At 45.1% G+C, this 22915-nt stretch overlaps 1 protein-coding gene across 3 annotated transcripts in view; it reads left to right on the top strand.

The window, feature by feature from the left end:
* Positions 1-22915, top strand: part of IWS1 (interacts with SUPT6H, CTD assembly factor 1) — a 278708-nt gene that overhangs the window by 161173 nt on the left and 94620 nt on the right. For all 3 annotated transcript variants that reach the window (XR_004540561.1, XM_033957615.1, XM_033957616.1), the window contains exons 8-10: positions 9493-9575; positions 10080-10209; positions 16249-16366. Coding sequence is in view for 2 of the 3 variants with exons in the window: in XM_033957615.1 (XP_033813506.1) it covers positions 9493-9575; positions 10080-10209; positions 16249-16366 (331 nt within the window). In the remaining variant the exon portion in view is untranslated. The remainder of the gene's footprint in view (positions 1-9492; positions 9576-10079; positions 10210-16248; positions 16367-22915) is intronic.

The raw sequence follows: 22915 nt of genomic DNA, 5'->3' as shown, positions 1-22915 counted from the left end.
GAATGAACATATGAATCCAAGAACGACCAAGGTGATTTATTTCGCATCAATTTTGTAGAGAAACGAGATATCATGTTTTTTTCATATGCATATGATTCGAATTTATGGTACATGCTCAAAGAGTTCCACCAAAAGGTGTAGTCTAGTAATGTAGATGATTTCCAATTTTTTAAAATGTGCATAAGAGCTGTCACAAACATGGTGTCAATGAGTTTGGGAGGACAGTTTGATAGTGCGAAGCAAGGGTGTTGAGAACGAAGGATTATAATGTCCATGGAAATAGGTTCTGAACATTTGGTAATAGATTTTATGGTGTCCCAGATACGAATCCAAAAGGAATGAACCATAGTACAGTGAAGAAGCATGTGATCAAGAGTTCCAGGCTCTTTCAAACAGTTCCAACAGGTAGGATCTTGTTTCAGTTTCGCTTTCCACATTCGAAACGGAGTCCATACTGCATTCCACATAACAAAGAACATTGATTGCGAGACTCTTGAGGATAATAGAGGACGATTTGTAGATGACCAGAAGAGTTCCCAATCTATTTCAGAAAGCTTGGTCTTTAAGTGGTTCATGGATTGAGGCGTAAAAGTGAAGGTGTGATCTCTTAAGATACTATAAAAAAGAGATATCGCCCTACCTTTCAGTAAAGCCAAGGTAGACCAGTGACGAATAGTTTGATGAGAGGTCATAAAGTCAGGGCGCATTTGCACATTAGATAGTATTCTAGTAAGCGTAAGCCATTGAGGATATACAGAGGATGGGAGTGAGTTTACAGAACAAAAAGTATCAAATGGGACAAATGAAGAGGAGGAGATCAATTGATGAACAAACCACACACCCGCCCGCTGCCACCTCTTCCATGAAAGGGATCTACCCTTATTTTGAATTTTAGAATTATTCCAAAGGGACATGAGTGGGCCTTCAGCAACAGAGATCTCAGCCACTGCATCTAATAATTGAAAAGCATGTTGTGTTGCGCTCAGCAAAGAATACTTTCTCAAGTGTCTAGGTATCGACACTGTAAGGAAGCAGGAGATGTGTAATGGTGCACATAAAAAGCATTCCATTTCAAACCATGCTGGTTGATCCTGTGGATAAGAGTCAACAATCCAGTGAGCTCCGTATTTGGCTAAGGATGCGATGTAATAATAATAAAAATCAGGTAAATTTAAGCCACCTTTAATCTTAAGTCTGACCGCAGCATTTTGCATTATTTGAAGACGTCTCATATTCTTTTGTGAAATTGCTAGATAGGCGATGTTGCAGTAGTCAAGCTGACTCAGTATGAGGGATTGTACTAAGATTCTGAATGTTGACGTATCGAAGTATGATTTAATGGTTCTGAGTTTCCAGAGAGTAAGGAAACCTTTTCTGAATAGGGAATCCACTTGTTCCTTCATTGTTAGGCTTTGGTCTAGAATAACACCTAGTATTTTCATGGTGGGCTGAATAGGGTAGTTGAGTTTATTGATGCATAGTGAGGTTTTAATGTCAAGCGGGTGAGGGGAGGCAACAAAGAATTTTGTTTTTTCTGGGTTGAGCTTGAGCTTGAAATCTGTCATCCATTGTTCCATCTCATTTATGGCATCGGATGCCTTGGGAATGGTTTCCGAGATGGAGTTGGCAAATGGGATGATGATCGTAAAGTCATCTGCGTAGCTGAATAGTTTTATTCCTAGTTGGGTTAGTTTCACACCTAATGAGGACATGTAGATATTGAAAAGCAGTGGGGAAAGCGGTGACCCTTGTGGCACTCCAGATGAGTTGCTCCAGGTGTCGGAGTGTTCGTTGTTAAAGCGTACCTGGTAAGAACGGGATGTGAGGAAGCCACGAAACCAGTTTAGTACCTCAGCTCTGATACCAATGGCGTCTAAGCATTGCATCATTTTCTCATGGTCTACCAAGTCGAATGCAGAGCTCATGTCGAATTGCATGATCAGGGCGTTGAGGCCCTTAATAAATAATAGGTGCAGATAGTCTAGGATTACTGTCTCCGTACTGAATAGGGTTCTAAAGCCGGATTGAGTTTCATGCAGGAGAGAGAATTGATTAAGGTAGTCCATTAGTTGGGTGTGTACTAGTCCTTCCATGATTTTTACAATGAATGGGATAGATGCTATTGGTCTGTAGTTTGTTATTAGCGCTGAGGATTCTTTTCTATTTTTTGGGATGGGGGTTATTATGTGGCCGTTGTTAGTGAGGAAAGTCCCATTTTTTAGGTTGTGGGTTAGGTAGTGTAATAGTGATATTTTTAATTCTGGTGGTGCCGCTTTCATACTGAAACTGAAACTCAACACAGACAAAACTATCCTATTCAAACTACCATAAAACTACTAGAAATGACTATAGACCGATGCTGCACCATGCAACCACAAATAAATAAAACAATACAGAAATCCTTCGCAGTGATACACTCACTACATGGATTAGGGATTGGCTAAGCGGTAGGCTTCAAAGGGTGATGGTAAACGGTACCCCCTCCAAAACGTCAGCAGTGACGAGTGGAGTACCACAGGGCTCCGTCTTAGGGCCGATTCTATTCAATTTATTCATAGGAAATATGACCCAAGGGCTTAGAGGAAAAGTATCACTGTTTGCCGACGCCACCAAACTATGCAACATAGTAGGTAAAAGCAGTGTGCCTGACATTATGACGCAGGACCTACGGCAGCTGGAACAGTGGTTGTCAACTTGGCAGCTAAGCTTCAATGCTAAAAAATGTAAAGTGATGCACCTAGGTAAAAAAAATCCACACAGAACTTACACACTAAATGGTGAAACCTTGTCCAGGACCACGGCAGAACGTGATTTAGGAGTGATCATTAGTGATGATATGAAGGCTGCCAATCAGGTGGAAAAGGCTTCGTCCAAGGCAAGACAAATGATGGGCTGCATCCGTAGGGGTTTTGTCAGCAGAAAACCTGAAGTCATAATGCCGCTGTACAGATCCATGGTGAGACCTCATCTGGAGTATTGTGTTCAATTCTGGAGACCGCACTACCGGAAAGATGTGTTGAGAATTGAGTCAGTTCAGCGAGTGGCTACCAGGATGGTCTTGGGGCTCAGGGAACTCATGTACGAAGAAAGGCTAAAAAAACTGCGGATGTACTCGCTGGAAGAACGAAGAGAGAGGGGAGACATGATTGAGACCTTTAAATATATTACGGGACGTATAGAGGTCAAAGATGATATCTTCTGTCTTACGGGGCCCTCGGTTACAAGAGGGCACTCGCTGAAAGTCAGGGGAGGGAAATTTCATGGTGATGCCAGGAAGTACTTCTTCACCGAAAGAGTAGTCGATCATTGGAACGAGCTACCTCAGCAGGTGATTGAGGCCAACAACGTGTCAGAATTTAAGAGAAAATGGGATATTCACGTGGGATCTCTAGGGGAATAAAAGTCAGGGAGTGGGTCATTGGTATGGGCAGACTTGATGGGCTGAGGCCCTTTTCTGCCGTCAATTTCTATGTTTCTATGATGAGAAACCTAAAACAAGTCAGGAAATTCTTCGAAAAAACACAATTCCAGCTTATAGTACAATCCCTAATCCTAAGTCTACTAGATTATTGCAACATCCTCTACCTCCCCTGCCCTGCTACAATGACTAAACACTACAAACAGTCCAAAATACAGCTCTGAGACTCATCAGCTCATTGAGAAAACACGACCATATTACAGAAGCATACATCAACTCACATTGGCTACTAATCCAAGAAAGAATACTATTTAAATTCTACTTTATGTTATTTAAAGCCTTAAACGGAGACAGCCCAACCTACCTGAACAACCGCCTCATCCAAATCACCTCAATCAGACATAGAAAAACACCCCCCCCCATTCACACACCCCTCGATCAAATAAGTAAAATGGAAAAAAACTATACGATGGCCTCCTGGTCACTCAAGCAGCTAAACTAGATAACCAAATCTCCAATCTACTGATAACGACACCAGACTACAAGACGTTCAGAAAAGAAATAAAAACTATACTCTTCAAGAAATTCCTGAAAGAGCCCTAACTTCAAAAGTACCGTCCTTCCCCCCTCCTGCCACACAGAAACTAATAATAATAACTTTATTTTTCTATACCACCATAGTCAGGCGACTTCTAGGCGGTTCACATTGAAAGAAGGCTGGACAGTCAGTGAATGATAAGGAGCCTAAAAAAGAAAAGTTACATAGATAAGTTACATACTAATTTAAGTTCCATGGGTAAAGAATACATGAAAATTGGAGCTTCCAGAGCTTGAATAGCGTTTACGGGGGGTATGTTTTAGTTTAAGGGTGGTCTGTTTTAGTCAATGAATTTGTCGAATAGGGCGGTTTTTATTGCTTTTCGGAATGCATTGAAACCCAGTTTGGGTTCATTTATGCAGTTTTGCAACCAAACTTGTTGTCTATTCGCTTGGAACATGAAGGTTCTATCCAGGAAGGATTTGTATCTGCAGCCTGAGATCTTTGGGTAGGCAAAGATGTTTTTGTTTCTGGTTGTTCGTGTGGGGTTGTGCAGAATGAAGTGAGTTTGCAGGTAGGAAGGTGCTAGTCCCCAGCCTTGTTTTAAACAGATACATGCAAATTTGAATATTATTCGTGCTTCTATTGGTAACCAGTGCAGTTTTTTATAGTAGAGGCTGATGTGGTCTTTTTTTCTCAGTCCGAAGCGAACAGCGGTGTTTTGTACTAATCTCAATTTTTTTTTTACTGTTTTTTGTGGGATACCCAGGTAGATGATGTTACAGTAGTCAAGGATGGATAGGATCAGCGATTTCACCAGCAACCTGAAGGATGTTGGGTCAAAGTATTTTTTTACGGTCCTTAGCTTCCACAGCGGTAAAAACATTTTTTCACCAGTAAATTTGTGTGGTCAGCCATGGTTAGATGTGTATCTAGAGTGATACCCAGTATTTTTATGGTATTGGATATTGGGTATTCGTGATTGTTGATTTTTAGTGATGTTCTCGTAATTTTGTTATTGGGGCTTGCCAAAAAGACTTATGTTTTCACTGTGTTTAGTTTCAGTTTGAAGGTGGTGGTCCATTTTTTGATTTCTGCCATTGTGTTTGAGAGGTTGTCGATAATTTCATTTGTGATGTCGGTTAAAGGGATTAAGATTCATATGTCATCTGCGTATATGTAGTGCTTTAAGTTTAGTTTTTGTAGGAGGTGACTTAAGGATGCGACGTAGATGTTGAACAGAGTGGGTGATAAGGGGGAGCCTTGGGGCACGCCCGATGGGTTATTCCATAGGTTGGAGTAATGTCCATTGCTGTTTACTCGGTAAGATCTGTTTGATAGGAATTCTTGGAACCATTTCTTTACCTTACCCAAAATTCCCATTGCATCAAGGCACAGTAGCATGATCTCATGGTCTACCAGGTCGAACGCACTGCTGAGGTCTAGTTGTAGGATCAGTGCGCTTTTACCTTTGCTAAAAAGATTATAAAGGTGGTTTAGTATGGAGGCTATGACGGTTTCTGTGTTGTATCCTTTTCTGAATCCTGATTGGTGTTCGCTAAGGATGTTAAATTTGTCTAGGTAGTTTACTAGTTGTAGGTTGACCAAGCCTTCCTATATCTTTGTGAAAAGGGGAATACTTGATATGGGTCTGTAGTTGGATGTCAGCGCTGTAGAGGTATTCTGGTCTTTGGGGATAGGCGTGATCAGTATGTGTCCCATGTCCTTGTTTAATGTTCCGTTTATAAGGGTGGTTGTTAGCCATGTGAATAGTTCCTTTTTGAAGTCTAGTGGGGCAACTGTCATGATTTTGGGGGGACATGCATCAAGTAGGACAGTTTGATTTGGTGTATTTGTTGAATAATTTTAGGAACAGGTGCCAGTCTGGGAACTCGAAGTGGTCCCAGATCATGTCTGCTCTGGAGTCTTGGTCATGGTGTTCGAGGTAGAAAGGACAAATGTTCTTCCATTGTAACCCTCCATTTTTTATCTCTTTTGTAATCCGCCTTGAACCGCAAGGTAATGGTGGAATAGAAATCTCTAATGTAATGTGATGTGAGAATATGCTGGCTGCTTGTCCTGGGATAAAGCACAGTTACTTACCGTAACAAGTGTTATCCAGGGACTGCAGGCTGATATTCTCACAACCCACCCACTTCCCCTGGTTGGCTTCTTAGCTTTCTTATGGAATTGAGGAGCCGCGAGCCTATGTCAGGCGGGAGGCACTCGCATATGCGCGATGTGGGCAGTTTGAACTTTTTCAAGTTCTTCGTGCGATGCATTTTTAAACCTGTCTGTATCTGGGCTCAATGGATGACATCACCCACATGTGAGAATATCTGTCTGCTATCCCTGGATAACACCTGTTACAGTAAGTAACTGTGCTATCTAGAACACTTTGGTCTTACGGCATGGCTATTGAGCATGCATCCTTTCGCTGAAAGGTTATTCAGAGATGGTGATATCGACTCTCCTCAGTTCTAGAAAGCTAGCTACAGTGGCAGCCTGTACTAAAGCATGGAATATTTTTTAGCATTGGTGCAAGGATAAGCAGTTGGATCCTTTCCATGTTTTCATTCCTGATCTCCTTTCGTTCCTGCAGAACAGCTTGGAAGTTGGATCTCTTAAAGTTCAAGTAGCTGGTATTTCATGCTTCTGGACCAGAATAGATAAGCATTTCCAGGTTCCTGAAGGGAGTACTGAGGCCCCACCTTCCATTGAGGCCTTCACTAAGTCCTTATGAATCTTTATCAGAAGCGTTTTCCGTGGATCTTACTATGAAGACTGTGGTTTTGGTCGCAATCACTTCAACGAGGAGTTTGTCTGAGCTGCAGGCATTATCGTACAAAGAGCCTTTTCTCATATTCACAGAAGCAGGAGTGTCTTTGTGTTTTGTACCTTCCTTTCTTCCAAAGGTGGTTTCAGCATTCAATGTTAATCAGGAAGTGAAGTTATGCATTTCAGTCCAGAGGTGAAAAGAAACAGGCCAAGGTTTTGAGGTTGCTGGATGTATGGAGGGTGCTTCTCCACTATCTTGAGGTGACAAATGATTTTAGACTCTCAGACCATCTGTTTGTCTTATTCAGCTCTAATCATCTGGGAAGGCCAGCCTCTAAGGCTTCTATCTGTCGATGGATTTACATGGTGATCTCCTAGGCGTACATTGGCTGTGGTAAACAACTGCCAGGTGCCTTGAAAGCTCACTCTTTTAGAAGTGTGGATTCTTCTTGGGCAGAGTCCAGGGTAGTGCCGCCTGATAAAATTTGTAGGGGGCTGCATGGTCCACTTTTCAAACCTTTTACGAAGTCTTACAGAGTGGACATGTCAGCACAAGTGGATGTGGCCTTTGGGTCATCTGTGCTTGTTGCAGGCTCATCTGTCCTGCCGTAAACTCAAGGGACTGTTCTGGTACATCCCATCTGTAAGGAATCGTATGCTGTTTGCACAGGAAGGAAGGATTAGGTTCTTACCTTGATAATCCTATTTCTTGTAGAACAGCATATGATTCCTTACATCCTACCCTGTCCGAGATGGATACAGCCTACGTTGCTTAATAGCCTGGGTTGAATTTGCAATGGTTTGGCTCATGGCAGCTGAATGAGAAGAAATTATTATAAGGCAGTGGGTTAGAGTTCCACTGCTCACTGCTTTCACAGAGCTACAAAAGTGGTAGTGGTGACAGGTAGATAGGTGGTGAGTTGGTTCCACCTTTAGTTTTGCAATTGCAATGTTTGTTTGCTGTTTTTTGTTCTATTTCAGAGCAGAGCAAAGTTAACGTTGGGGAGTCCCCCGAACACCTACTTGTTATTTCCTCTTTTAGGGGTTATTGCTTACTTTGGTACAGACTGAAGAGAGAGAGCACTGCTCAAGGAGACAAGGAGGCAAAGCTGAGAAAAATGATTGATTGATGCCTTCGATAATCCATTTTGTGAGTTGGGATACACAACCCATCTGTAAGGAATTGTTTGCTTTTCTACAGGAAAGAGGATTATCAAGGTTAAGAACCTAATCCTTCCTTAATCTGTAGCAGGTGTTCCCTGTAGACAGCAAGATTAGATAGATAGTCCTGTCTACTTCCCAAAGAATTGATTGTGAACTTCAGACTATTGAAGGGGCTGCTGTGGGTGAAAAAAGCTGTGCAGGTTTAGAAGTTTTTCACTGGCTTCAGTTCTGGGAAAGCTGTGCTGTCATACGATATCAGCCACTTTTTCTCTATAAACAGCAGGCTTAATGAGACGCACAATTGCTATAGATAAGCAACTTATGCTGGCTTTTTCCAAAGCCACATTGGAGATTTCTACCGCGGGCTGACAAAGTAAATGCTTCTACGCTCATCTAGAATCAGGGACGAAGTGTGAGATAATAAAATTTGCAGACGACACCAAACTATTTAGTCGAGCTCGGTCTAAAGAGGACTGCGAAGAATTGCAAAGAGATTTGAACAAACTAGGAGAATGGGCGACGAGATGGCAGATGAAGTTCAATGTTGAGAAATGTAAAGTATTACATGTGGGAACTAGAAATCCGAGGTACAACTATACGATGGGAGGGATGTTAGTGAAAGAGAGTACCCAAGAAAGGGACTTGGGGGTAATGGTAGACATAACAATGAAGCCAACGGCACAGTGTGCAGCAGCCGCTAAGAGAGCGAATAGAATGCTAGGTATAATCAAGAAGGGTATTACTACCAGAACGAAAGAAGTTATTCTGCCGTTGTATCGGGCGATGGTGCGCCCGCATCTGGAGTACTGCGTCCAATATTGGTAGCCGTACCTTAAGAAAGACATGGCGGTACTAGAGAGGGTTCAGAGGAGGGCGACACGTCTGATAAAAGGGATGGAAAATCTTTCATACGCTGAAAGATTGGAGAAACTGGGACTCTTTTCCCTGGAGAAGAGGAGACTTAGAGGGGATATGATAGAGACTTACAAGATCTTGAAGGGCATAGAGAGAGTAGAGAGGGACAGATTCTTCAAACTTTCGAAAAATAAAAGAACAAGAGGGCATTCAGAGAAGTTGAAAGGGGACAGATTCAAAACAAATGCTAGGAAGTTCTTCTTTACTCAACGTGTGGTAGACACCTGGAATGCGCTTCCAGAGGACGTAATAGGGCAGAGTACGGTATTGGGGTTTAAGAAAGGATTGGACATTTTCCTACTAGAAAAGGGGATAGAAGGGTATAGATAGAAGAGTACTATGCAGGTCCTGGACCTGTTGGGCCGCCGCGTGAGCGGACTGCTGGGCGCGATGGACCTCGGGTCTGACCCAGCGGAGGCAATGCTTATGTTCTTATGTTCTTATTTACCTCACCAGCCTGTGGTAGAAGCCTCTACCATGGTTTTGTAAAAGGGGATCTTTAACTTTTTTCCAGGAGACAACTGCAATTTATATTTATGTAGATTTATCGCTTTAGGTATGATGACCTATTCAAGTTTTTTGGAATCAGCTTTTCGCTTGTTAAGTATAACTTTTTTTTCTTTCACACTTGTTAGTTGTTTTTAAATTTTCCAATTTTTTCCCATTGCTATCCCTTCAGGAAGACAGAAAGTTGAACACCCAGAAGAAACCAGCACTGAAGAAACTGACTCTGCTTCCCACTGTAGTAATGCACCTTAAAAAGTAAGAAATCATATGTACTGGGTGAAGCTTCTACAGTTGTTTGGTTTACTTGTACAATATAAAGATTGCATCAAAGCAAGTTTCTCTCCCTCCTGATCCAGGGATGTTTCCCTTGAGCTACAAACAGTTACTTGGGATTCTGATAACGAAATGTTCCCCTCTGTCAGATTTTAACTCTCTCCCTTCTATAGCAGGTAGCCCATATGAAGATAACAGTAACCACTTCCTGTTCATTAGGGTCTTGTCCTTCTCCTTCCCATGCTCAATTACTGAATTTTCTGCGCTTTGTACATGCATTTAATGGTTAACACAAAATTGCAGAGGGTTTCTCTTGTCTTCTCTCATCTTTTTGTTTTTTTCACAGATTTTCCACAATATATATAAGCTCCATAAATCCTATAGTATTCTTCCAGGACCAGGGCATGATAGAAACAGGAATAAAATAGTTTTTTTAAAAGACAAAGTGAAGCATTACTCATAGGACTGTCATGCTTTCTTTAACAGGCAGGACCTGAAGGAAACATTTATAGACAGTGGTGTGATGAATGCAATCAAAGAATGGCTGTTGCCTCTGCCAGACAAGAGCCTTCCAGCACTAAAGATTCGTGAGGAACTTCTGAAGATCCTGCAGGAGGTAGATATAGGGCCCTCTGTTTTCATCTTGTCTTACGCTTTGCCACACAGATGTTGTCACCTTAGATTCTCACCTGTATCACCTCTATTAGCTTCATCTCTTGTTGCCCTTTTCCTTTTTTTTTTTAAGTTGATAGTTTCTATTATCCCAGGACAAGCAGGCAGGTATTCTCACTAATGGGTGACGTGATCCAACGGAGCCCCAATGCAGACGCCTCGCAAGCAGTCTTGCTTGAAGAAACTCAAATTTTCGAGTCGCTCGCACCGCGCATGCGCAAGTGCCTTCCCACCCCGTGCAGGGCGCATCTCCTCAGTTCTTACTTTTCCGCGGAGCCGAGAAGTCAGTCTTCGACTCTCTGCATGAAGTTTTTTCACTTATGCCTTCTAAAGTCCGCGGTTTTGGGTTCTTTTTTCTTAATTGCTGATTTTCGTCGTTCTTTATTGTTTTAAAAAAAAAAAAATTTCTTCCATCTGTTCGACCGGGCAGGCCACGTGGCCGCAGCTCCGCGGCTTCGATCTTGCGGCGGAGCTTTTCCGGCCTATGTCCTGGCCTATCACCGGTTTTAAAAAGTGTGCCAAGTGCCAGCGCGCGATTTCGCTAACGGACCCTCATCGATGCTGTCTTTGGTGTCTCGGGCCTGAGACATCTTCCGAAATCGTGGCGGCCTTGCTCCACACTTACCACACGTGCTTTCAAGCGTCATTGCGTCTTGTGGGAGTCGCTGTTCATGGAGTCCTCGACGGAGCCATCCTCATCGAAAGGACCCTCACCTTCGACATCATCCACACTCCAGTCTCCCACCTCTGCGGCCTCGAGTCTCCTCAAGCCCGCCTCGTTTGTGTCGGCTCAGACTCCAGTGCCCGCTGCGATGCCTTCCTCGGTCTTTTCAGGTCAGGTAGCACAGCAGCCCATTCCACCGGTAGTGCTAAAAGTGCCCAAGGCTTCCAAGCCCAAGCACTCACACACTGCCTCTAAGGAACGCGAGGCCCGTGCAGGTGGTCCCATTGCTGATGCGGATCCATCCTTGCCGGCCTCGTTCCAGACTTTACTGGAGAAGCTCTTCACCACCATGGGGCCTAAGCTTCTGTCCCAAATCCAGCCTGGGCACGGGGAGGCCTCCCGCGAGGTCGAGCCGCCTCTGGTGCCTCAGCGATACACACACTCTCAAAAGGGAGCAGAGTCTCTGCGAGTGTCTGGTCTGGCATCGATGCATGCATCGCAAGGAGCAGAGTCTTTGCCCATGCCTCTGTTGGAACCGATTCATTCGATGCAAGGAGTAGAGTCTTTGCGAGTGCCTCCATTGGAACCGATCCACTCGATGCAAGGAGCAGAGTCTTTGCGAGTGCCTCCAGTGGAACCAATCCACTCGATGCAAGGAGCAGAGTCTTTGCGAATGCCTCCATTGGAGCCGATTCACCCGATACAAGGGCTCGAGCCTCTACGAGTCCCTCGGGGCGAGCCCAGCCAACCACCTATGCTTCGATCAACCGCTTCCAGCCCCATCCACTATCTGGGGGGCCTCAGTGAAGACCCACACGCCTTGTCCATCGAGGCTGGTTTCCAAGCACAGTTCGCATCGTTCGAGGCATTCATCGAGGCACTCTTCCAGGCACACCTCGCCTCATCGGAAGCAGCCTTTTCTCGAGTATTCACCACCAGCTACTTCGCCCCCTCCGATGCCGGAGCTTGAGGACACACTGGGGTCTTTATCACCACCACGATCCCCGTCCTCATTGGATCCAGGGGCCTCGACGTCCTTGAGTCCTTCTCAAGGCCCTGCATTTGCTGACCAGCTGTCCTTCTCCTCGTTCCTCCGGCAGATGGCAACTGATTTAGACATACACCTGGACACCGGGTCTAAATTTTCGAAGGAATATCTGGAGACTATTCACCTTCCTCAACCTCCAGCTGAATCCCTCAGGCTTCCCTTACACAAGCTGCTGGACCAGACCTTTGTGTGGTGCCTTGAAACACCTTATTCCATCCCTGCCGGGCCGGGAAAATTGGATGCCAAATACCGCACAGTTCACCACAAAGGGTTTGATGACTCCCAACTCTCCCATCAATCCCTTTTGGTGGAGTCCTCACTGAAGTGGTCTCACCCCTCCCAGGTCTACGCCACCGTTCCACCTGGTAGGGAGGGCAAGACCATGGACTGATTTGGCAGGAGAATTTATCAGAACTCTATGATGACTTCCAGAGTTCTGAATTATAACTTCCATTTCATCACATATTTTGAATTCTTCCTGTCTGTACTCCAGAAGTTCATGCCCTATCTGGACCCCAGGGCACAGTTTGAGTACCAGGAGGTTCTGGCCTCGCTGTTCCAACTCCGGCTCCAATTGATGCAGTCCTCCTACGATGCCTTTTGAGCTCTCAGCTCGGGCCACAGCATGCTCAGTGGCCATGCGCTGGCTGGCGTGGCTCAGGACCATCAACATGGACCCCAATCTCCAGGACAGGCTAGCCAATGTGCCATGCGCTGGTACCAACCTCTTCGACGAGTCTATCGAGGCGGCAACCAAGAAGCTCTCGGACCACGAAAAGTCTTTTCGGTCCATCCTGCGTCCGAAGCCCAAGCCTGCTCCTCATCATCCATCACGCCCACCGTTGATCTACTAGCGGCGTTACCCTCCAAAATAGGCTCCACCCATCTGACAGCCTGTGAAGAGGCAGCATTCCCAAAAGCAGCATCAGAAGCCTCAACCATCAACAGTCCCCAAGGCTCCTCAGCCCTTTTGACTGTCTCATAGAGGGCATAACATCTGTCGTTCTGCCATTCTCAGTTGCTTCACTGATTGGAGGTCGTCTCCATTACTTTTACCACCGATGGACGACTATCACCACCGACCTATGGGTCCTCTCCATCATCAAGGAGGGATACTCTCTTCAGTTCCATCAAGCCCGGTACTTCCTTGTTCCGAAGAAGACGGGCAATCTGCGCCCCATTTTGGATCTCAGGGTGCTCAACAAATTTCTGGTCAAAGAAAAATTTCGCATGTTGACCCTAGCATCCCTGTACCCCCTTATCGAGCAGAACGACTGGTTATGGTCTCTGGATCTTAAGGAGGCCTACACTCACATTCCCATTCACCCGGCCTCCCGTCAATACTTCAGATTCAGGGTGGGACATCTTCATCTTCAATACCGAGTGCTCTCCTTCGGCCTGGCCTCGTCTCCCAGAGTCTTCACCAAGTGCCTCATAGTAGTGGCCGCAGCACTCAGGAACCATGGCCTCCAGGTGTTCCCCTACCTGGATGACTGGCTCATCAAGGATTCAACATCTCAGGGAGTTGTCCTCGCGACCCAGAAGACGATTTGGTTGCTGCAGCATCTGGGATTCGAGATAAACTTCCCAAAATCCCATCTTCAGCCTTCCCAGACTCTCCCCTTCATCGGAGCTGTCCTGGACACTACCCAACTCAGAGCGTTCCTTCCTCCTCCACGCCGGGAAGCTCTCCTCCACCTTTGTCACTCGGTGTCCTCTCGCCCATCCATCTCGGCGAGACACATGATGATCCTTCTGGGCCACATGGCCTCTACAGTTCACGTGACTCCTTTTGCCAGACTTCACCTCAGGATTCCTCAGTGGACGCTGGCATCTCAGTGGACGCAGGTGTCCGGCCCTCTGTCTCGACACATCCAGGTCACTGCTGCTCTGCAACAGTCTCTTCGTTGGTGGATGCTATCCTCCAATCTATCCAGAGGTTTACTGTTCACCACACCCCGTCACCAGAAAGTCCTCACAACCGACTTGTCGACTTATGTTTGGGGGGGCTCATCTGGATGTCCTCCACACCCAGAGATACTGGACCAGCACGGACCGCCAGTGCCACATCAATCTCCTGGAACTCAGGGCGATCTTCAACGCTCTCAATGCTTTTCAACATCTGATTTACGACCAGGTTGTCCTCATTCGCACAGACAACCAAGTCGCCATGTACTATATCAACAAACAGGGAGGGACGGAATCAGCCTCCCTCTGCCAGGAAGCTCTGAAAGTGTGGGATTGGGCGATTCGCCACAACACCTTCCTCAAAGCTGTCTACATTCAGGGGGCGGACAATGCCTTAGCAGACAACTTGAGTCTCCTTCTGTAACCGCACGGGACTCTCCACTCCATGCCCCTTCATCAGATCTTCACTCAGTGGGGAACGCCTCAGATAGACCTCTTGGCGGCCCCCCACAACTTCAAACTGCCTCAGTTCTGCTCCAGGATCTACACTCCTCAGCGCCTCGAGGCAGATGCTTTTCTTCTGGACTGGACGAATCTCTTCCTATATGTGTTTCCTCTGTTTCCTCTTATTTAAAAGACCCTTGTCAAGCTGAAGTCAGACCATGATTCTGATTGTTCCACGGTGTCCCAGACAACCTTGGTACTCCCTTCTACTTCAACTCAGCACCAGGGAGCCGTACCTTCTACCAGTTTTTCCCTCACTGCTTACACAGCATCAGGGATCTCTGCTTCATCCCAACCTGCAGGCTCTACACCTGACAGCTTGGTTCCTCTCAACATAACCCCTCTCCAGTTCTCTCAACCTGTGAGGGATGTCCTGGGAGCTTCATGGAAGCCTGCCACTAGACAATGCTATCACCAAAAATTGACTAGATTTTCTGTTTGGTGTGTTTCTCATCATCAGGAGCCACAACAATCCTCCTTGTCTTCGGTTTTGGACTTTCTTTTGCACCTTTCTCATTCTGGCCTCAAATCTACATCGATACGAGTCCATCTTAGTGCAATTGCTGCTTTCCATCAGCCGCTTCAAGGAAAACCTCTCTGCTCATCCTGTGGTTTCCAGATTCATGAAAGGACTTTTCCATGTCAATCCTCCTCTCAAACCGCCTCCAGTGGTTTGGGACCTCAATGTTGTTCTTTCTCAACTTATGAAACCTCCCTTCGAACCTCTTCACAAGGTTCATCTGAAGTATCTCACTTGGAAAGTTGTCTTCCTCATTGGTCTCACTTCGGCTAGACGAGTCAGTGAGCTCCAAGCCTTGGTAGCTGATCCACCTTTTACAGTGTTCCATCATGACAAGGTGGTGCTTCACACTCATCCCAAATTCCTTTCTAAATTTGTTTCGTAATTTCATCTCAACCAATCCATTGTCCTTCCAGTGTTTTTTCCAAAGCCTCATTCTCGCCCTGGAGAATCAGCTCTTCATAATCTGGACTGTAAGCGTACTTTGGCTTTCTACCTGTAACGCACCAAACAACACAGAACTGCTCCTTAACTTTTCATCTCCTTTGATCCGAACAAGTTGGGATGTCCTATCTCTAAGCGCACCATCTCGAACTGGATGGCGGCCTGTATCTCTTTCTGCTACGCTCAGGCTGGATTACCCCTTCACAGTAAAGTCACAGCCCATAAGGTCAGAGCAATGGCAGCTTCTGTGGCTTTCCTCAGATCTACACCTATTGAGGAAATTTGTAAGGCTGCCACTTGGTCCTCGGTTCATACCTTCACTTCTCATTATTGTCTGGATACATTCTCCAGACGGGATGGACAGTTTGGCCAAACAGTGTTGCAAAATTTATTCTCCTAAGTTGCCAACTCTCCCACCATCCCATTATGGTTAGCTTGGAGGTCACCCATTAGTGAGAATACCTGCCTGCTTGTCCTAGGATAAAGCAATGTTACTTACCGTAACAGTTGTTATCCAGGAACAGCAGGCAGCTATTCTCATGTCCCACCCACCTCCCCTGGGTTGGCTTCTCTGCTAGCTATCTGAACTGAGGAGACGCGCCCTGCACGGGGCGGGAAGGCACTCACGCATTGGCGGTGCGGGCGACTTGAAACTTCGAGCTTGTGAGGCGTCCGCATTGGGGCTCCGTTGGATCACGTCACCCATTAGTGAGAATAGCTGCCTGCTGTCCCTGGATAACAACTGTTACGGTAAGTAGCATTGCTTTCCCTTCCCACCTGTTCATAACCCCTTGCTGTGCATACACTTTCACATTCTGCCCCCTTATCCTATCTTTGCTTTGTTAACAATTGATGAATGGATCTGTGCCCTGAGCATCTGTTTTCTGCTTTTCAGCTTCCCAGCGTGAGCCAGGAGACCTTGAAACACAGTGGAATTGGACGGGCAGTAATGTACCTTTACAAACATCCCAAAGAGACCAGATTAAACAAAGATATGGCAGGAAAGCTGATAAGTGAGTCTATTTTTAAATAGTTTGTCATTTTCTTTCCTGGTGAGATGTCATTCTATATTTGCTTGCTATACCAAGAATACCATAACATAAAATTAATTAAATATTTAATTTATTGATTTCTTTAATTCAATTCATATCCTAAAAACTAACAAAATTTATTTCATCTACATTTAAAATCTAACAAAACATGTAATGCAAAGTTCTACTAAGAACAAAATCATAGGCTGGGGAAAGCTACAAGTACTATCTAAAGCTTTAAAATAGAGTCCATCAATTGATCTTCATGATGTTAAGTTTTGAAGCAATTCAGGCCCAATGAAGCCCTTAACTTGATGATGAGTCAATTAAAGTCCCAATATCTCCTTGAGTAGTAATCTGTAGGCTTGACCAGACCAGTTGTTCCTTATATTAATGATCCAATTAGAAATGCTTAATCAGTTCTGAGGTTCTCTCTTCTTAATCCTTAAAGTTTTCCAGTTTTAATTACTTATGTGGTTCAATCAGCATAAGCCTCCAACTCCAGCTGAGTTTCAGTTGAGTCCATCATCAGGGAGGTTGAAGATATAAGTACTGAAATTACTTCTGATATAGATCTCCGGCTGAGAGTTCCTGCTTGTCGGAGAGTCTATATTTCCATTCAGTATATGGCTAATTGCTTCATCTTTTATAGAAGTACTTACCAAAACAGGTAACTCCAGATATGATCAAGCAGATCTTGGGCCTACAATTGTTTGAAGTATTTTTCAATGAAACATGGTGTTCCTGGGGATTATCTCTTTCTGCAACATTATTCAATTTTTTTCTTATGCTGCTTTACACAGCGTTGAAATCTGTGGGTGCTGAATATCCTCTTTATGCTGACAATATTCAATTTGTATTTAAGATTTTGCCATCTCATGCTGAAACGTTAGATTTTTTGAATTTCTCTTTAGATAAGATCAGCAATTGGCTCTATGATAGCTGTCTTAAATTGAATATGGAGAAGAAAATAATTTTGCTTTTGAATCATCTTATTCATGAATTTCCAACACTGATTACATTTAAAGATGTGATGATTTCATTTGTAAGAACACTTAAAACTTTATGAGTATATTTGGATACTTTTTTTGAAGATGAAAGAGCATGTTTCTTATATTGTTAAAAAAACTTGAAGCTTTTGCACCCTTAGAAGTTGGTGTTAACCATTCCTAATTTTCATTTGGTTATTCAAAGTCTGATATTTTTTTCCCCCCCACATTTTTGACTATTGTAATTCCTTGCTAATGGGTTTCCTAAGAAATATTTGAGATTTCTACTGGCTGCTCAGATATGGCAAGATTAATTCCAGTGCAATAGATGAGACATTCTAGACCATAGGGTTATTTTCCTTTATACGCATGGACTGCAGATGAGAACCATTCCAGGTTTACCACTCCGCTTCTAGAGTACTTCACAGGCTAGCCAAGCTCCTCCCATCAGTCTTTCTCTTCTGCATGCATGGCTGCAGGTGTTAGTTCTGATCTCCCGCATTTATTATTTTTAATTCAACATAGTTTCATCCCCTTTTCGAGGTTCTTTCGTGTTTCAAGAAGTTTGACAAGCTGCCTGCTTGAGAATTCACAGACTTTGGTCTGTAGCTGAGAGGCCGATCCCTTTGGGGTACTTATTAGCCAGTCTGCTAGTCTTCCTTGGAACTCAGGGCGGTCCATGGCCTGGTCTCACTCCCTGTTAAGCAGGGGGTCGAGCACAGACTGTTGAGCACACTTAGGAGGCTCAGCGGTATTCCGCAGCATGCAGGCTGCGTTTTTGCACTTCCGTTCATCCTGGTGCGCAGTCGGTAGTCCATAGCAGTGGAAGCATAGTCAGGCAGTGGGTTTGACCGGCAGCCCGAAGAATCAGCTTGGTAACAGCTTTTCCGGCAGTGTGGCAGTGAATTCTGACTCTGACTTTTCAAAGGCTAGAAGGAAGATGCAGTGTCTGTTTTCAGTACTGTAAGAGGAGCTGACAGGCTCTATCAGTGATTTTTAAAACTTAATTTTGAGGGGTTTTGAGGGTTTTCTAGTGTTCCCCCGGGTTCTCCTACCTGAAATATACTTTTTTTATTTTTTTTTAATTTCAGAAAGGTCATTTTTTAATTGCATTTTTTTGTGTGAATTTGATCTGGCAGACATCTTGGATTTTTATCTGCCTTTTTTTTTTTTTTCAACTTCTCCCTGCTTCTTCAAAATTTGATTTTTTTTTTTTTTTTTGCCAAGACAACTGCTGGGATGGAGTCCTCAGGGTCTCCTAGTGTGGATTCATGTAACCTTTGTTCATATTTGCTGCTTTTAGAGCATCCGTGCTGTGTGGCGCGGTCAGGGACTTAAGGTTCAGCCTCCCCTCCGCAGAAGCAGGTGATAACACACACAGCTAGCCCTTTGGGGCAGCCGTCTTTATTTTCGGGGTTTGGGTCTGCACATTTATTGGCCAGCCGCAAGACGGACCCTCCGCAGCGTAAGAAGCACAAGTCTAAGTCATCTAAGGGTGACTTTATGCCTCAGGGTCCAGAGGCCTTCTTGGAGTTAATGAGATTTTGGGGTCCGAGTTTCAATTAAGGGGTCCGGCTGCTGGATGTTCCTCGGTTGCCCCTATGACATTGCTAGTGACGCAGGTCCTTGCCTTTCTCCAGGCTGGTCTGGAAGGACCTCATTGAGGCGTCTTTAAGAGTCCAGGTGGCCGGTCTACCTTGTTTCCGATCTCAGGATAGCCTGTCCTCGATGGCGTCATCCAGATATTGCTCGTTTCTTGAAGGGGGCTCTTCGGGTTCGGCCACCTGTTAAGAATCCATTCCTGGCTTGGGGCCTGGTATTGTTGGGCCTTACCAGAGCTCTTTTTGAGCCTCTTCGCAATGCTTCTCTGCTGGATCTTACAATCAAGACTGTTTTTCTGGTCACCATCACTTCTGCCCGCAAGGTTTCCAAATTGCAGGTGTTGTCTTGTAGAGACCTTTTCTCTGAATTTTAGAGATGGGAGTTTCACACCTGACAGTTCCCTCCTTTTTGCCAAAGGTGGTTTCAGCATTCCATGTCAGTCAGGAGGTGTGTTTGCCTGTTTTTCAACCAACAGGTTCCAAACATCAAGATCGTCCCCTGAAAAAGTTAACGTGCGTAGAGTTCTGCTGCGTTACCTGGAGGTCATTAATGATTTTCGCTTTTCTGACCATCTTTTTATGCTAACACAGTCAATTAAGCAAGGTATTCCCACTTCTAAGGCCATGATCTCCCAGTGGATCTGTAGGGCCAGTTTGTCCACTTACATTCTTGCAGGAAATCAATCTCCTGTTTCTTTTAAGGCACATTCTACCAGGAGTGTGGCTTCTTCATGGGCCGAAACGCTATCTGTTTCTCCTGAGATTTGCAGTGCGGCAACGTGGTCGTCTCTTCACATGTTTGCTAAATTTTACAGAGTAGATGTTGCTGCCAGATGGGACTCTTTGGGTTCTCAGTCTTGAAGGCTGGCACGGTAAGCCCACCCTGACTCTTTGAAGGACTGCTTTTGTACGACCCTATGGTCTAGAATGTCTCACTTACTGCACTGGAAAAGGAGATTGTGTACTTACCCTGGTAAGATCTTTTCCAGTAGATAGGTGGGACATTCTAAATGTAATGTAATGTAATGTAATTTATTTCTTATATACCGCTACATCCGTTAGGTTCTAAGCGGTTTACAGAAAATATACATTAAGATTAGAAATAAGAAAGGTACTTGAAAAATTCCCTTACTGTCCCGAAGGCTCACAATCTAACTAAAGTACCTGGAGGGTAATAGAGAAGTGAAAAGTAGAGTTAGAGGAAAAATAAAAATAAAATAAACATTTTAACAAGACAGCATTGATCTAAATACTTTGGAAGGTAGAAGAGAGGAGAGAAAGGAATAGAAGCAGAAGGGGGAGCTGTTGAACAGTAGAATTCTGGAGAAATTTAAATGATAGAAATAGAACAAAACAAAGACAAAAGGCAAAACAATAGATAAGATTAAAGATAAATCATAAGCTGGAAAGAAAAATAAAATAAAACTTTGTCTTCAATCCACGGTTTCAGCGTCAGTGATGAAGTGGAGCAAGTAAGTTTAGGAGGAGCGATTGACGTTTCCAGAAAGGGCTTCTTCAGGGAAGAGACTTGGCAGACAGTCCCAGGATGCCTATGTCTCCTCCCCTGCGATGTTCTCCCATCCATGCATTCCCTCCCAGACACACTGCCCGTACCCCTAGACCCCCCCCACCCCGCCCTGTCCTTGCTGTGCCTGCTTTCAGAGTTCAATGTCACATTTCAGTCTCCTTTGATGCTACCATCTTGTTTCGTGGAGACCGGTCAGCCCTTAGGGCTGGGAAGTAGTTGTATATATGTTCACCCTGTTTTGGGAGTTGTTCTTAGAAACATGACAGCAGATAAAGACCAAATGGCCCATCTAGTCTGCCCATCCACAGTAACCATTATTTCTTTCTCTCTCTGAGATCCCACGTGCCAATCCCAGTCCCTCTTGAATTCAGACAGTCTCTGCTTCCACCACCTCTTGCGGGAAACTGTTCCACGCATCTACCACCCTTTCCGTAAAAAAGTACGTATTTTTTTTGGACCATAAAACGCACCCTAGATTTACAGGAGGAAAACAAGAAAAACATTCTGAACCAAATTCTCCTGCCAGGCTCTGCACCCTTTCCCCCCTCTGGTGGTTTAGTGGCTGGCAGGCAGGTAGGGACTGGGTAGGCAGGCCTAGTGACTGGCAGGTAGGCCTAGTGGTTGGCAGGCAGGTAGGGACAGGGGACAGCGCATGCAGGAATACTTTCCCCCCAAGCCTCTTCCCCCCCCCAGGCAGGCAGGCCCCATCCTCCTTCCCCCCCCCCCCCCGTATTATTTTTAATTCAGCAGGCCCCGGCCCCATACCTAATTCCCCCCCCCCCCCCATACCTATTTTTAATTCGGCAGCCCTGGTCCTGGCCCCTGTTACCTATTTTTAATTCTACTGCCCTCCCTTGCTGGAAATGGCTTCCTCTCCGGCGGCAGAGCGGTGCACAGGGCTGCCTGCTTGGTTGGCTGACGCAGCTATCTCCTTTCCAGTGGCAGAGTGGCGCACAAGGCTGCCTGTCTGGTCCCGCGCCACCTCCCACGAGAACTCGGTTGTCGCGGGAAGCGGCGTAGGACCAGGCAGGCAGCTTCGCTCTGCTGCTAAAGAATAGGAGGCAGCCGCATCAGCCGACCAGGCAGGCAGCCGCGTCCAGCGAGGGAGGGCAATCGGGGAGGGGGGGGGGGTTTGGCTATTCGCTCCATAAGATGCATCCTTATTTTCACCCCCGAAAAAGTGCGTCTTATGGTCCGAAAAATAAGGTATTTCCTCAGATTTCTTCGGAGCCTAAGATCTCTTAACTTTATCCTATGCCCTCTCATTGCAGAGTTTCCTTTCAAATGAAACAGACTTGTCTTATGCATATTTATATTATGTAGGTATTTAAACAACTGTATCATATCTTCCTAGCTCCTGCCTTTCTTCCAAAGTATGCAGATTGAGATCTGTAAGTCTGTCCCCATACACTTTATCACAAAGACCACACATCATTTTAGTAGCCTTCTTCTAGACCGACTCTATCCTTTTTATATCTTTCTGAAGGTGTGGCCTCCAGAATTGTACACAATATTCCAAATGAGGTCTCGCCAGAGTCTTATACAGAGGCACTTGAACAAACTAGGGGAATGGGCAACGAGATGGCAGAAGAAGTTCAACATTGAGAAATGTAAAGTACTACATGTGGGAAGCAGAAACTCGAGGTACAGCTATACGATGGGAGGGATGTTATTGAAGGAGAGTACCCAAGAAAGGGACTTGGGGGTAATGGTGGACATGACAATTAAGCTGACGGCACAGTGCGCAGCGGCCGCAAAGAGAGCGAATAGAATGTTAGGTATGATCAAGAAGGGTATCACTACCAGAACGAAAGAAGTTATCCTGCCGTTGTATCGGGCGATGGTGCGTCCTCATCTGGAGTACTGCGTCCAATATTGGTCGCCGTACCTTAAGAAGGATATGGCGTTACTCGAGAGGGTTCAGAGGAGAGCGACACGTCTGATAAAAGGTATGGAAAACCTTTCATATGCTGAGAGATTGGAGAAACTGGGACTCTCTTCCTTGGAGAAGAGGAGACTTAGAGGGGATATGATAGAGACTTACAAGATCATGAAGGGCATAGAGAGAGTAGAGAGGGACAGATTCTTCAAACTTTCAAAAAATAGGAGAATAAGAGGGCATTCGGAAAAGTTGAAAGGGGACAGATTCAAAACGAATGCTAGGAAGTTTTTCTTTATCCAACGTGTGGTGGACACCTGGAATGCGCTTCCAGAGGGCGTAATAGGGCAGAGTACGGTACTGGGGTTCAAGAAAGGATTGGACAATTTCCTCCTGGAAAAAGGGATAGAGGGGTATAGATAGAGGATTACTGCACAGGTCCTGGACCTGTTGGGCCACCGCATGAGCGGGCTGCTGGGCACGATGGACCTCAAGTCTGACCCAGTGGAGGCATTGTTTATGTTCTCTTTTCCT

This window comes from Geotrypetes seraphini, chromosome 9, assembly GCF_902459505.1.
Source record: "Geotrypetes seraphini chromosome 9, aGeoSer1.1, whole genome shotgun sequence".
NCBI lineage: Eukaryota > Metazoa > Chordata > Amphibia > Gymnophiona > Dermophiidae > Geotrypetes > Geotrypetes seraphini.
This window is presented reverse-complemented; position numbering and strand designations above follow the sequence as displayed.